At 39.2% G+C, this 16,033-nt stretch overlaps 1 protein-coding gene across 1 annotated transcript in view; it reads right to left on the bottom strand.

The window, feature by feature from the left end:
* The window catches only part of TAF4B (TAF4b RNA polymerase II, TATA box binding protein (TBP)-associated factor, 105kDa), a 158,398-nt gene that overhangs the window by 37,830 nt on the left and 104,535 nt on the right, over window positions 1-16,033 (bottom strand). The window contains exon 13 of the mRNA XM_006835034.1: window positions 9,568-9,624. Within this exon, the coding sequence (XP_006835097.1) occupies window positions 9,568-9,624 (57 nt within the window). The remainder of the gene's footprint in view (window positions 1-9,567; window positions 9,625-16,033) is intronic.

Raw genomic sequence — 16,033 nt, 5'->3', positions numbered from 1 at the left:
TCCTTCAGGATCATTGGCTCTTGATCATATGCTACCTCTTGAAATGGTTGAACATTAACCATTTCCTTTTGGTACAGTGACTGTGGATTCCTTCCATCTTCTCTTGATGCTTTCTGCATCATTCAATAATTTGCCCAGAGAATCTTTCAATAACGAAAGTTGAGGCTTGAATTTTTATTCAGTTCCCCCAACCTGAGAAATGCTGAGCGTGTTCTTCCTTTTTGATTTTCTGATTCCAGATCTTTGCACATTTTGATGTAATATTTGGCTTTATCTCTTCTCGAGCTGATCTTTGAAATTTTCTGTTCAGCTCTTGGACCTCATTTCTTCCATTTGCTTTGGCATCTCAACACTGGAGAGCAACTTCAGTGTCTCTTCTGACATCCATTTTGACCTTTACCTTCTTTCTTGTCTTCTCAGTGACTTTTTGCTTTCTTCTTGTATGATGTTCTTAATGTCATCCCACAACTCTTCTGGTCTTTGGTCTTTTAGTGTATCAAATCTGTTCTTCAGATGATCTCTAAATTCAGGTGAGATATATTCAAGGTCATATTTTGGCTCTTGTGCACTTGTTTTCATGTTCTTGAGCTTCAGTTTGAATTTGCATATGAGTAACTGATGGTCTGTTCCACAGTCTGCCCTGGCCTTGTTTTCACTGATGATATGGAGCTTTTCCATTATCTTTTTCTGTAGATGTAGTGAATTTGATTTGTATGTATTCCATCTGGTGAGGTCCATGTGTATAGTCATCTCTTATGCTGTCTAAAGAAGGTATTTGAAATGAACAAATCATTGGTTTTGCAGAATTCTAGCATGCATTCTCCAGCATCATTTCTATCACCAAGGCCATTATTTTCCAACTACTGATCCTTCCTCTTTCCTCCCAACCTTTGCATTCCAATCACCAGTCATGATCACTACATCTTGATTGCATGTTTGATCAATTTTACATTGAAGAAGTTGGTAGAAGTCTTCTATTTCATCCTCACTGGCTGTAGTGACTGGTGTGTAAATTGGAATTATAGTGGTATTAACTGGGCTTCCCTGTAGGCACATGGATATTATCCTATCACAAACAGCGTTGTACCTCATGACTGATCTGGAGATGTTCTTTCTGACGACGAATGCAACACCATTCCTCTTCAATTTGTCATTTCCAGCTATGACTAGGCTAATTTTTTGTTTTTTAAGTGCCAATTGAGAATGCCAAATTTGGAAGAAACCAACAGGACAGATGAAAAATAATGGCACACCTATATAAAAGCCTGCTTGTTTTTTAGCAATTTAGCACAATTTGTCCTTACATTCACGTGCAAAGAATAAATGAATAGTCTCTAAAACTACATTAGAAAGAAAGAAAACTATAGGAGAAATTATCTAGTTGCTAAAGAAAGCAAGCACAGATTATAAGATTAGGCACAAAAGGAATTCAGGTTTATCATTTAATGTTTATATCCCAAACACCCTGGTGGAAACATTTCCCAACATAAATAAAGCCTTGTTGTTATTAAATGCTATCAAGTTGGTTCAGACCCATAGCATCCCCGCATAGGGTTTCCAAGGAGTGCTGGTGGGTTTAAACTGCAGACCAATGGTTAGCAGTCCAATGCTTATCTTACATCACTATACTAGGACTTTAAATAAAGCCTATAAATTCCCTAAAGTTGTTCTATGGATTCTGCATATATAAGGCACAGTCATTAATCTATTTTCTTTGACCTACTTGGTAAATTGTTACTTGTAAAGGAAAAGAAAGCAGTGCAGTTCTAAATTAAACAACCGCAGGGAAATCACAACTGAACAAAAGAAAACTTCCAAGACCACCAAATACCAAAGAAATTACAAAACAAACTTTACAGTTTATACCAATGTAATAATGATTTTGCTGTTGTTGTTGTTAAGTGCCATCGAGTCAGTTTCGACTCATAGAGACGCTGTATAGGGTTTCCGAGGAGCAACTGGTGAATTTGAAACACCAACTTTGTCCTTTAAACCGACCTTTTGGTCCAGTGTCTTATCTTGCAGTGCCACACCAGGATTAGTGCATCCCAAATGAAAACTATACAAATTACCATACAATTCAATTTTAGTAGAGTTCTTGATTCTTGTAATCAAATAAAATATGGCATCACTGTGTGTCTGATTCTGAACTAGAGCCGCTTAGAATATGAAAATTATAATAAAGAGCTCTAAGAGACAGGGATAAAAAATACCTTACTTCCAGCAAATATTTGCATGGCACTTTAGGATAAGCTCAGGACCTCAAGGTCAGATGAACCACAAGGTCTGTGGTTCAAATTCACCAGCCGCTCCTCGGAAACCCTATACTAGGTCACTACGTGTGGGAACCAACTCAAAGGCACTTAGCAACATCCACCTATTTATCCCTCAGGGAATAAACACTTTAAAGAAACAAATAAAATGATCTCATACAAATCTCAAAGAAAAACTAAACAAAGATCTGGATTAAGAGAGAGAAGCAAACACAGTAATATCTTTAAGGATAAAAGATAAGCTTTCTAATGTATATTTTTCTAAAAGGTGCTCATTTTGAATGGCTTTTCTAGCCATGGTCTTGTTGTTTTTGTTGTTGTTATGTGCCGTGGAGTCGGTTCCGACTCATAGCGACCCTGTACAGGGTTTCCGAGACTGTAAATCTTTACGGGAGCAGAAAGCCTCATCTTTCTCCCGCAAAACAGTTGGTGGTTTCGAACTGCTGACCTTGAGGTTGGCAGCCCAACTAGTAACCACTCCCCTAACCAGAGCTCCTTTTGTTGTTAAGTACCATGGAGTGGATTCCGACTCATAGTGACCCTGAACAGGGTTTCCGAGGCTGTAAATCTTTACGGGAGCAGAACGCCTCATCTTTCTCCCGTGGAGCAGCTGGTAGTTTCGAACTGGCCTTAAGGTTCACAGCCCAATTCGTACCCACTACGCTACCAGAGCTCCTCAGAGCTCCTTTTAGCCCCCATCAAATAGGTTCTGACTCATAGCAACCTATGTGTAACCGAATGAAATGCTTTGTCGCGCGCCATTCTCACAACTGTTAATTTTGAGCTCATTGTTGCTCTCATTGTGTTAATCCATCTTGTTGGGGGTGTTCCTCTTTTTTGCTGACCGTCCACTTTTATAAGCATGCTATCCTTTTACTAGGACTGCTCCCTCCTGAAAATATACCTAAGGTATGAGAGAGAAGTCTAGTCATCTTCACTTCCAAACAGCATTCTGGCTATATTTCTTCTGACACAGATTTGTTTCTTCTTCTGGTAGTTTATGGTACTTTTAAAGTTCTTTACCAACACCATAATACAAATGCATTAATTTTTTTCCTGTCTTCCTTATTCATTGTGCAAATTTCACATGCATTGTAAGGCAACTGAAAACACTATGGGTTGTATCAGGTACACCTTAGTCCTCATACTGACATATTTGCATTTGAAACTTTAAAGAGGTCTTCTGCAACAGATTTGGCTACTGCAGTATGTTGTTTGATTTCTTGACTGCTGCTTCCATCTGATTACAGAGTCAAGCAAACTGAAGTCTGACAACTTCCAATGTTTTTTCACCACTTATCATGATGTTATTTATTGATCCAATTGTGAGGATTTTTGTTTTCCTTACATTGTGATGCAATACATACTGAAGACTGCAGTCTTTGAGAGTCATCAGTAAATATGTTAAGTCCTCTTCGCTTTCAGCAAATCTCAGGTTGTTAATGACTATTCCTCCAATCCTGATGGCATGTTCTTCCTCATATAATACAGCTTGTCAGATTTGTCATTCAAAAAAATAAGTGTGGTGAAAGGACACAGAGACACAACCCTGATGCACATCTTTCCTGATTTTAAACCAGTCACTACTGCCTTGTTCTGTTCTTAACAACTGCCTCGTGGTCTATGTACAGGTTTTTCATGAGCCCAATTAAATGTTCAGGAATTATTATTCTTCACAATATTATTCATAGTTAATTGTGACCCATACTGCTGAATCCCTTTCATTAGTCAATAAAGCACAACAAAATATCTTTCTGGTATTTTCTCTGCTTTCAGTCAAAAATCCATCTGATGTTGCAATATTTCTTGTTCTATATATCCTCTTCTGACTCCAGCCTGAATTTCTGGCATCTACTTGTTGATGTACTGCTACAATTATTATTATTTTAAATAAGTTTTTCTTGTGAATTGAGTGAAAGTTTACAGGGCAGATGATCAGTTTTACATTCAACAAATCATACACCTTGTTTCATTACAATGATTATAATCTCCTCCATGTACCATCATATAACAGCATTTCTCTCTATTCACTTTAGCTTTTTTTAAAAACACTCAGGCATATATAATAAATTACATTACCAAAGGGCACTTTCTGCAAGTCGGCCTCCTAGCCACCAGCTCCCAGTGCCTCTCTTCCCATGTATCCAGAGTCCTCAGCTGCTCCCTCTCTCCACATCCCCATCTCTGGTGTCGCTGCTTCTCTGGATAAGGTCTCGCATTCCGCTTGTGCTTTTCTCCCTTGATGGTGCTAGGGGCCTTTGTTTCTGGACTGTAAGATTACCTACTCCCCCATTTTTGTTATAAAACTTCTACCTTTACAATTGTGACAGTCCCAATTAGTTATGATAACTATTACTCACTATTGGATCATAAGAATCTTATCCCCATCTCTTTTAACCAGGCCCATCTAGACAAGATGAAAGCTATTCAGTGGTGACTCTCTGTTCCCCCACACACTCTTAAACTAAACTCCCTCTTGAAACCTTGTAAGCCAGTCACCTAGTGCCTTTATTGCCCCCTCATTTTAGGTAGCCAGTGTCTGAGTTTCCCGTCCCTCTCTACCCTGTGTACAGAGGGGAAAGCATTGAGACTTCAAGTGAAGATTCCTTCCCTTTCTGATTAGAGTTACTATCTCTAAGAGTATAGTTCCGGTTCATCAAATTGTAGCAGTTAACCTTGTTTCCTTTATCAAAACTTGTTTTTTTGTTTTTTATCTTCCTCTAGTCGAATTCTGATTAACAAGCCATCGAGGCTAGGTAAAATGGGTACTATCTACAAGTTTGGGTGTTCTTGTGCATCTCCCCACACTTCATATCAGCTGGATGCTTCACTCTCAGCTCTAGCCTTCTGTGTCTATGTCCTTGTCCAGGGGCTCAGGTGTCCCCTGGTCTCACCACACTTTGGACCAACCAGCCCTTCCTCCTCTCTCTCTCATCTCCAGGTCAACAGAAGTTATAATTATTTTTTAACTATCTTCAACAAAATTTTCCTTGCATGTGATATTTATATCATCTGGTGATTTCCGTATTCTGTTGGGTCACCTCCCCTTGCAATGGGCACAAATATGGACATCTTCTAATTGGCAGCTGTATTTTAGATGTTTTGACATAGATGAACGAGCACCTCCAGTATCATGTCAGTTTGCTGAAGCATTTCATTTTATATCGTCAGTTCCTCGGGCCTTGCCTTTCGCTAGTGCTGTCGGTGCAGCTTGGACTTCCTCCTTCAGTACCATCAGTTCTTGATCACATAGAAGCTATTGAAATTGTTGAATAGCGATCAATTCTTTTTGGTACAGTGACTGTGTATTCCTCCCATCTTCTTTTAATATTTTCTGCCTTATTCAATATTTGTCCGCAGAATCCCTCAATATTGCTATAGGAGGCTTGAATTATTTCCTTTAGTTTGAGAAATGCTGAACATGTTCTTCCCTTTTGGTTTTCTAACTTCACATTTCACTATTGTAATACTGGACTTTGTCCTCTTGAGTCATCCTCTGAAATTTTCTGTTCAACTCTTACAACATTCTGTCAACTGCTTTAGTTTCTCTATGTTCAAAAGTAAGTTTCAGAGTCTCTTCGGACATCCACTTAGGTCTTTTTTGTGTGTGTTTCCTGACTTTTTAAGGACCTTTTAGTTTCTTCATTTATGATATTCTTGATATCATTCTATAACTCTTCTGGTCTTTGGTCATTAGTATCTAGTGCACCAAATCTTTTCTTCATTCAGATGGTTTGTAAATTCAGGTGGGATATACTCAAGGTCAAGTTTTCACTCTGATGGATGTGTTTTAATTTTCTTCAGCATTTCTGTGTATTCCATATGGTGAGGTCCAGGTACATAGTCACCTTTTATGTTGCTTAAAAACAAAAAAGGCAAATGTATTGGCCATCAATATGTCATTGTTCTGGCAAAATTTTGTCATGTCTCCAGCACGTGTTTTTTTTTTTTTTTCACCAAGGCTGTATTTCCCAACTATGGATCTTTCCTCTGTTTCCAACTTTTGCATTCCAGTCATCAGTAATTATCAGTGTACCTTGACTGCATGTTTGATCAATTTCAGACTGAATGAGTTGGTAGAATTCTTAAATTTCGTCATCACTGTCTCTATAATCAGAGGGACTATGCAAATAAGGTGCTTATGGCCCACCTAGGAGCAGGTACAACTTGTTGCTAATGCAAATAGATTGCATGGCATCCTTGGGGGGGGAGGGGGTGCCATGAATTTAGTTGATATGATTTTTGTATCCAATGTCTTTTTAATTCTCACCAAGTGATTGGGTGGGACCATGCAAATAAGGTAAACAGGATTCTACGGCTGGGATTGGTCAGTTTTACCATCTTGCTATGTTTAAAAGGCACCGTCTCAGAAGCAGGAACAGATAATGCCAGGACCATCACAAAAAAATGCTATGAGTAGAGTGTGAGGCTCCCTACCTAGAAAAGAGGCAACAGCAGAGGTGGTGGCAGAGGTGGTGACATGGAGCAGTTGTGGGCATCTAGGCCCATGGAGTGAGTAAAGCTGAGTGCCTACAGGCAGGAGGCAGGCTTGCGAATGTGTTCTTTGAACATTTACAGAGTGACTAAAGGAGCTTGGTAACACTTGCCTGAGCAGGGCAGAGGCCACAGGGCCACATGGCTGAGAAGTCGAAGACAAAAGTGAAGGATGCCTGCAGTATGGCAGGTAAGAGGTGTTCCTGACTGGAGAACTGCTGTGTCCTGAGTTTACCTGATCCTGAATTGTAATTGGTTCACTTCTCTAATAAATTCCACAATCTTGAGAATTGTTGTGAGTTCTGTGTGGCCATTGCAATGGATTATCAAACCCAGATGTGAGATAAGAGAGTGCTGTGAAAGGGATGGTTGGTGTTAGAATAGGGGAAAAAAGGTTGCAGGGTGGAGGCATACGTGAACTTTACTTCATGGGAATTATCTTGGGCTGATTTTGAGCTTGATTCTCTTCTCCCCTTGTGAAGTCAACAGCAGTCAGACATGGCCCCCACATGGTTTTTGCAGGGTGGAACCGTGAAAGCAGTTGTATGGAAAAGGGTGGGACCATGTTAGTTCTATGAAAGCTTACAAGGGGATTGGTCAATTTTCAGATTTGTTATCTTGCTGAGATTAAAACGAGGCACCATCCACCCAAGGTAGACAGTGGGAACAATTACGACCAAAGAAGAGATGGGACTGTTTAATGAGTCCTTGGGACTTAGGGTCCCTGGACTAAAATCCTCCTAGACTCAGGAGACTGTGACACTGGAAACAGCATAGAACAGTGTGAGACGCACTGGCAACAGAACCAGGAGACTGATATGAGAGAGTACAGTGGGCTTCTCAACCTGTAGAACAGTGGGTAAGCTGAACCACTGAGCAAGAGAGCTGACTGCCTTTGGACAGAGACTTACTGGCCAAGTGGGGTGTCCCTAGGTACTTACTGGCAGAGCTTTGTAACATGTGCCAGAGTAGGGCAGAATCCAGGCCACCATGCCAATGGCCACGGGGCCAAAGAGAGGCCTGCCTACGGGCACAGCTGAGAAGAGGCTGTCCTGAGAGTTCTTCCTGATCATGAATTGTAACCTGTTGCTTCCTAATAAATCCCGTAACTCTGAGAATGGCCTGTGAGTTGTGTGTAGAGAGTGCCGCAGGAAGGACAGCTGGTGGCGTCTTAACTGGAGGTATGCGGGAACTCTACCTCACAGGAGTCACCTTCAGGGCGGTACTAATAATGATTTTCGTTCCCCTTTGAGAAGTTAAAGGAGGTCAGGCACCTTTGCCATGACATTTTTTTAACAAGCATCTAATCAGTTTTTTAATTAAGAGAGAAGTACCCATGACAAATAATAGGTTGTCCATTCCCAAGTAATCAATAATCAAACCAGACACACTTCTTATATTAATATTTTTAGATAAATTTTCCATTAGAAAGAATGAGTAAGATAATTTTTTATTGTTGAAAATAAAGTATTTCTGTTTTCAATCTTTTTCAATGTTCTCACTTTCTAGTTTTTCTCATTCCAATCCAGAAACACCCCTCCCAGAGTTCATGGGTTTTTCTTCTCCATTTTAGTAAAAATATACACTGATTGTAAGAATCTTACTAGCTTTCCATTTGTTTTGCCTCAGTTCCTACATTAATCCAAACAATAAGGGCCTTTAAAACATTCATAAATAACCTGCTGCTGCTGGCACCTACCAGCCAAGTGCAGCAGTGTTAAAGCAACAACAAATTTCATAGTTCAAGAGGCACAGTTAAGAAAAAAGGTTGCTCAGGAAATCATTCTTATTTAGCACAAAAATCCTTAAAAATTGCATGAAATCAGTCAAGTAACTATAGAAACCAATTTCTTCAGCTCCATATCACACGTCTCACACCTCAATTGTCTTTATTATCGTCTGCTGTCAGATCCTTAATCAGAAATGTGAACAGGCTTGATGATTTATTCAGCAGGGAAAAGAATCTGTAGGTCAAGTGAAAAATTTCACACACACCCATACACACGCCACATCTTCAACCTTAGGTACTTTCATTTCATTCTGTTCCCAGCAGCTCTGGGGGCAACTCCAGTGAGATCCAATATTAAGGCTCAATTAAAATAAGCTCCAATTAGTGAAGCTTTTTTCTCTAGGGCTAGAAAAGTCAGGAAATGGATATTGGGAAATGTAAAAAGTCAGCTACTGAGAGGAGACTGCAGACATAAATGAACTTATTTGTTGATTTCTACAGTTGCTATGCAGAGGCCTCTGGGAGTAAAAGCTTAACCAGTCTAAGCTATAAACTAAAAACCCTGCAGCTAAACATGAACTGTGTGAAACAAGGGCTCCATTCCAGAACAGAAAACTGCTGGGCCCAGAAAATTAAAAGCCAGAGGCATTTTCCATTTAAAACTAAATCCCAGTACCGCCTCCCAGCCAAAGAATTATAAGTAGTATCAGATTTACAAAACGAACAATTACCCTGGAAAAATGTAGTCTATTGTACAGTCCCAGATGCTAAATCTCAAAAGTTTCTTTCTTTTTTTTTAATCCCACATTATATCCCTACCAAGTACACTGCTCAAGTTTACAAAGAGCCATTTCGAGACAGGCCTAAGCCTTGAAAATACATTTTAAAAAGAGAGCACATAACTCATTGACCTCATTTGAAGTCCTGCCCTTGCCTGTAGCAGTTCCTGTCCTTCCCCAAGGCTTCAGCAAATGGTATGCAACAGCAAAATAAACCCTGACCTAATTGCCAGGAGAGAGCTGCCAACCTTCCCTCAAACACAAAGACAGCATGGTAACTTGAAAGTCCTACCTCTTTGGCTTTCTGCTTTAATCTCAGCTGTTCTGGATCTTCTTTATTGGAACGACTCTATCAAAGGAAAAGAAAATTTTAATAGAAATTACTAGCATCTAAACACCATTGTTGCCGTTAAATATTTAATAAATGACAATTTTCTCTTGTGATTGAAAATCTTAGCTCCAGGGGAAAATGCCTCAATCCAGTCTGGATGCACTTCCTCCACGACTCCCCCCTCCCTGTCATCATCTGGGCCTGCTGCTGCAGTTGTAGCCTGGAGGAAACGAACACTGAATATGATGCTAACTATGTCAGTCAGGTCCAGTTGAGGCATGGCCTTGTTCTTGTCAGAACACTAAACACTAGGAAACGGATGGTGCGGATAAAAGAAAAGAAAGAAGGATAATTTTTGGCTCACATGAAAGGAAAACAATCAACACTGACTGATCTTCAGATGAAGCCTTTTTGGAAAAACATATAGTATTTAAGGACTATTAAAAATAAAGAATTAGGCCTGATTTACCTTTATCCAAATCTCTTTTTCTTTAAAAGTGTAACCAATTTTAATACAAGAAGAAAATATACCTTAAGTGATTTCACTGATTATCATATCATCTTTGGATCCTCTATAGCATCTCACAGAATTGTGTACCCAAATAAATTTTCAATAAATATTTATTAAATGCCACTTTCCATACTCATACCATTTAACAATATAAAAATGAATAGACCAAAAGGACTCTTATAAGAGCTACCTTCTATACAGAATGCTGAGAGTGAGCAAAGGGTAAGGGACTCTATTTCTGCCCACTTAAATAATAGGCTTGAGATGGAACTCCTTATAATGCACAAATGTTCTATAAAATGTAAGATTAGCTAGCTACTAAACTAAAAATAGCTAACAAAATGAAACCTATAAGTAACTTGATTTGCTAAGTCGTACCTGAAAATTTACCAATTAGGACCTTCACTAAAGGAAAACACAAGAGAAACTGTTTAGATATAGGAATACCTTCTAATTTTAAAGACCTTAATTAAATACTAATATAAATTTCTACTCAAAGCTAGTAATTTTTCACTTAATTTTAATCCCAGAGCTACCGAAACAACTTAATTTTAGCCCAAACTAAGACAAACTCTACCTATAATATAAGCAGAAAATGAGTGCTTGTATGTATGTATAAATATGTGTCTGTGTATATGTGTACATTTTTTTGCCTCAGTGTAAAATAAGCACATCTGACTATCAAATTCTTGCCAATCAACCAGTATTTACTCATTATCTAAAGTACAGATTCTATTCTGTGTGCCATTGTTCCATGGCCTTAGAGATCTACAGATGAATAAAACAAAGTCTCTGTCTCAAGAAACTTACACTTAAAGGAGATGAAAATAATAAAACAATTTCATAGAAATTATACATCCATTTGACATATAAAACATTTATGATGAAGCATTAACAAAAAAAAAAAAGAACTGCTCATACTGCTAAGTGATATAAAGAAATAAAATAGGATAACGTGATAAAAAAGCAGAGAGAAATATTGGATGGATAATACCTTAAGCTAGCTAGCATGCTAGCATGGCAGGAAAGGCCTCTCTGAGAAATGACAAGGGAACAGAGATTTGAATGACAAGAAGGAGCTAAATTTGCAAAGATTTGCAGGAAGAACATTCCAAGCAGAGGTATAGTCATTGTCAAAGTCTTTAAATGGGAACACGTATGGCATACTAGAGGAAAGTAAGCATGCTGTTGGAGTATAATAAAGAGCTGAAGGGATAAGGCTGGTGAGGTTTGCTGCCTTGCAAGTCATGAAAAGGACCTGAGGCTTTACTCTAGCTATACGAACAAACCACTGGAGTGTTTGGGACAGAGTAGTAATATACTATTGATATGAAACTTTCAAAAGATCAGTCAGGCCACTATGCAGAGAATCCAATGTAGGGATTCAAGACTGGAAGTATACAACTAGGAAACTTATAAAGCAACTATTCTGAATAAGAGACTATTTGTGTTAAAAAAAAAAAAAAAAAGAGTGACTTCAAGTATTCAGAGCAGAGATGATGATAGATGGTTACATTCAATATATATTTTAGTGTCCAATCCAACTAGATTTAATAACGAACTGGATATCTAATATGAAGCAAAGACAGGAATCAAGGATGACTTTCAGACCTAAGCAATGGGGAGGATGGCCATTTCAATTTTCTGAGATTGTAAAGACCCAAGAAAAGCCTATTTATGGGAAAGGAACTCAATGTTCGGTTTTAGATTCTCAGTTAGAGGTGGGACACAGGTTAGCACAGTCATGAAACAGAAAGGTCAGTGTGACTGGAGCAGAATGAGTAAAGAAGGGAGGCCAACTCAGAGAGAAAAGAAGGTGCCAGATCATGTAAAGACGTTTACATTTTGGAAAGGAATTTGGATTTCAACTGCAATGGGAAGACACTAAAGAATTTTAGACAATGGAGATACATATGATTTGTGAAGAAGACATTACTGACTATAGCATAAAGAATGGATTGAAAAAGAAAAGGGAGATATGTTAGAAGACACTGGAACAGCCCAAGTGGAAGACAACTGAGCCTAATGTGGTAACGATGGTGATGGAAAGAAAAGAGGACTACATCTTTGTAGCAGAAAAGGAAGAGAAGGAGATGTGGAGAGAATGAAGGGAAAGAGGAATTCAAGATTATTTATGGCTTGAACATCTAAATGAATGATGGTGTCATTTACTCAGTTAAGAAACCAATAAAAATAAAAGGATTCTGATGAAAGAAGACTATCAGAAGCAAACAGGTCACATTAAATCTGAAGTGCCTGTTGGCCAACCACGTAAAAACATCAAGTAGGCAGTTACCCAAAAGAGTACAGACTTCCAAAATGTGGTTGAGGTGAAAGTATAAAACAGAGAAAATACAAAGATGACAATTTAGGAATGAAACCTGACAAACACCAAAATTTAGAAGTCTGGCAAAGGAAGAAATACCAATAAAGATTAAAAGTAAGTATAATATTTATTGTTGTTAAGTACTGTCAAGTTGGTTCCAACTCATAGGGACCTGATATGCATTTCCAAGGAGCAGCTGGTGGGTTTGAACCAAGAACCTTGCACTTAGTATCCAGTGCTTATCCTACAATGCTACACCAGGAAATAAGATAGCAACAAACAACTTAATTACAATGGCTATGTAACTGCTTATACTAATTGAGCAAGGAAGATTATCTTCAGTTCCATGTCCTTTCTCTTTTTAGTACAGAGGAAGAATCAGCATGGAGTATCTGTGGAACAGATACTGATACTGTGGAACAATGAAAAATTGTATAAGGCTGGGGTTGGAGAAACATGCAAAGGCAATGTCCTGCCAGGCCCAGAGAAGGATGTGGCACCCTTCATCCTTGCAGGAGGACTGGGGTACATGAAGGTGTAGGCCAGCTGTTGAGAATGCAAGGTAATGGGAAGTTGGGGGGCCTTGCCAAAGCATATGACTATGGCCATGGTGTCCAATTACATGGGCAATGAAATGGGGGTGGGAGGAGTTTGTAAAAGTAGTAGCAAACAGAAGACAGTGAAATCAGCCAGGCTGGAAGATTTTTTATCTTGATCAAAATTAGCAAACTGATTGAAGAGATAGCAAATATACTGAGAAAACAAGTAAGTTTCGAATTACTGAGAAAGTATTTATAAATATGTAAAAGTTAAGAGTAGAAAGAACCCTGAGATGTTGGACTGGAGTTATTGGTTGGTTGGTTATGTGCCATGGAGTCAGTTCCGACTCATAGCGACCCTGTACATTATATCCAAGGCTATAAATCTTTACGGGAGCAGACAGCCTCGTCTTTCTCCAGTAAAACAGCTGGTAGTTTCAAACTGCTGCTGACCTTACGGTTCGCAGCTGGATTTGTAACCAGTACATTAGAGTTGTTGTTGTTAAGTGCCGTTGAGTCGGTTCCGACCCATAGCGAGCCTGAACAGGATTTCTGAGGCTGTAAATCTTTACGGGAGCAGAAAGCCTCACCTTTCTCCCGCGGAGTAGCTGATAGTTTCGAACTGCTGACCTTGCGGTTCGCAGCCCGATTCGTAACCAGAGGCATTATACAAACTCACGGTCTTATGGTGTGGCACTGTAGGATAAGTCCTGCATTGTTAACCACAAGGTAGATGATTCAAATCCAGCAGCCACTCCTTGGAAACCCTATACAGGGCAGCTGAGTCAGAACTGACTTGATGCCACGTGACAGCAACAGTAATAATTACAGACATACATCAGTGTGGACATACACATATATGTACATATATACAGATATATAAGAAGCTCTGGTTGCAGTAGTAGTTATGAGTCGGGCTGATAACCTCAAGGTCAGTAGTTTGAAACTATCAGTGGTTCTTCAGGAAAAAGATGAGGCCGTCTGCTCCTGCAATGATTTACAGTCTTGGAAACCCTATGCAGGGTCGCTGTGAGTTGGAATTAACTCCATGGCACATAACCACCACTACCACCATACAAACATATGTTGCCTAGGTATGCCCACTGATAGGGCCTACATGCAATGAAACCCCAGTAAACAAAGAGCACACACTATGCTTTCTGTTGGTCTTTGCATACCATCTTGAAGTAAAAAGAACCAGAGTTCCAAGTAGCAATGGCTAATTCCAGGGTTACGGCAAGAAAAGTAAATGCAGGGCCTGGAATATCTTGTACCATAAGGTAAGGACAGGCTCAGTGAGTGGTGAAAACATGTTTAAGGGACAAAAGTGCCAGTTAGCAGCGGGGGTTGGTGGTGTGCCATGGAGTCAGCTCCAACTCACAGCAACCCTGTATTGGGGATTCCCAGGCTGTAAATCTTTATGGGAGCAGAAAGCCTCATTTTTCTCCCACCGAGCGGCTAGTAGTTTCGAACTGCTGATCTTGCAGCTAGTAGCCCAACCCAACGAGGAGTAGCTGATAAATTTGGACCACTGACTTTGCAGTTCAAACAACCTATCAGTCTAGTGCTTATCCTACAGCACCACAAAAGGACTCAGACAACTATCAAAGAGGTAGCTAATTCAGATAAGAGTCACCAATGAATGCTAGGACAACACATGGAGGTTTGACAAGAAACAGAATATTGGCATAATGTTAAGACTGTTGTTGTTAAGTGCCATCAAGTCAGTTTTGACTCACAATGACCCTGTATAATGTTTCCAAAAACTACCTGATTACAAAAGAGAAAATGGAAAATTTTTTTTAAATGAAGCAAACTGTTAAGTACCAGTATGACCAAGTCTTCAAGTATGCCAATGCAGTTTATTGAGAATGCAGCATTATTTCTGTGTATTCCTGCCAAGAATGCATGACCTAAGCCTATTGTGTTGGTTCCAATTCATAACGACTACAATACAGGGTTTCCAAGTTGTAAATCTTTACGGGAGCAGAAATTCTTTTATCTTTCTCCCACGGAAACACTGGTAAGCTCAAACCAATGATTTCGTGGTTCTCATCCTGGGGCTTATCCTACAGAGCCACCCTGCTCCCTGACCTAAATTGAGATGGTTCAAATACCTAGTGAATCAAGGTTGAGGGTCCTTTTATCCAATGTAAGGTCTACTATATTCCAGAAAATTGTTAAGGACATCAAAGTCAGGGAAAGACTGATGAACACTAACAGACCAATAGCCACTACTACTTGGAAACTACACAGTCACTAAGAGTCAGACCTGATTCGAGAGCAATTAACAACAACATCACAGAAGTATACTCTTACTTTTGCAACGACATGGTAGGATGTTTAGAAGTGGTAGAGCATCATGTCTAAAGTTTAGATTGAAAAAGGGTAAGAAGACTGATCAGTGGAGATGGTTGCACAACTTTGTAAATTCACTAAAAACTTCTGAATTGTAAAGTGAAAAAAGAAAACTATAATGATAATAGGTGTGTGTGTGTGTGTGTGTGTGTGTGTGTGTGTACACAGAGGATAGGTGAGGGGAGGAGCAAATGCAGGAAAATGTTAAAAATGGAGTAATTTAGAAAAGGGAGTGAAAGTTCTTTGTTCAGTTTTGGCTACTTTTCTATAAGCTTGAAATCATTTCAAAATAAATTAGTTATCCAGAAATTAACCCATCCACATACAGCCAACTGATTTTCGACAAAGTTCCTAAATATATCACATGGAGAGGGCAAAGTCTCTTCAATAGATGGTGTTGGCAGAACTGGAAAGTGATATGCAAAAGACTGAAACAAGAACTTCACCTCACGCCTTATATAAAAACCAATTCACCGAAATGTGAATCTCAGAATTATAAAGGCCATCAATGAAAAAATAGGGACAAATGTGAGGGAATTTGCAGATTAGCAAACATTTTGAAAACTACACACACAAAAGTAGGAAAAAATAGATGATTGGGACACACTAAAAGTTAAAAACTTATGGGCATCAAAAGACTTCACCAGAAGATTAAATAGGGATCCCACAGAATGGGAAAAAATCTTTTGCAAC

The sequence above is a fragment of the Chrysochloris asiatica genome, unplaced genomic scaffold, assembly GCF_000296735.1.
Source record: "Chrysochloris asiatica unplaced genomic scaffold, ChrAsi1.0 scaffold00015, whole genome shotgun sequence".
In the NCBI taxonomy this organism is placed as follows: Eukaryota; Metazoa; Chordata; class Mammalia; order Afrosoricida; family Chrysochloridae; genus Chrysochloris; species Chrysochloris asiatica.
This window is presented reverse-complemented; position numbering and strand designations above follow the sequence as displayed.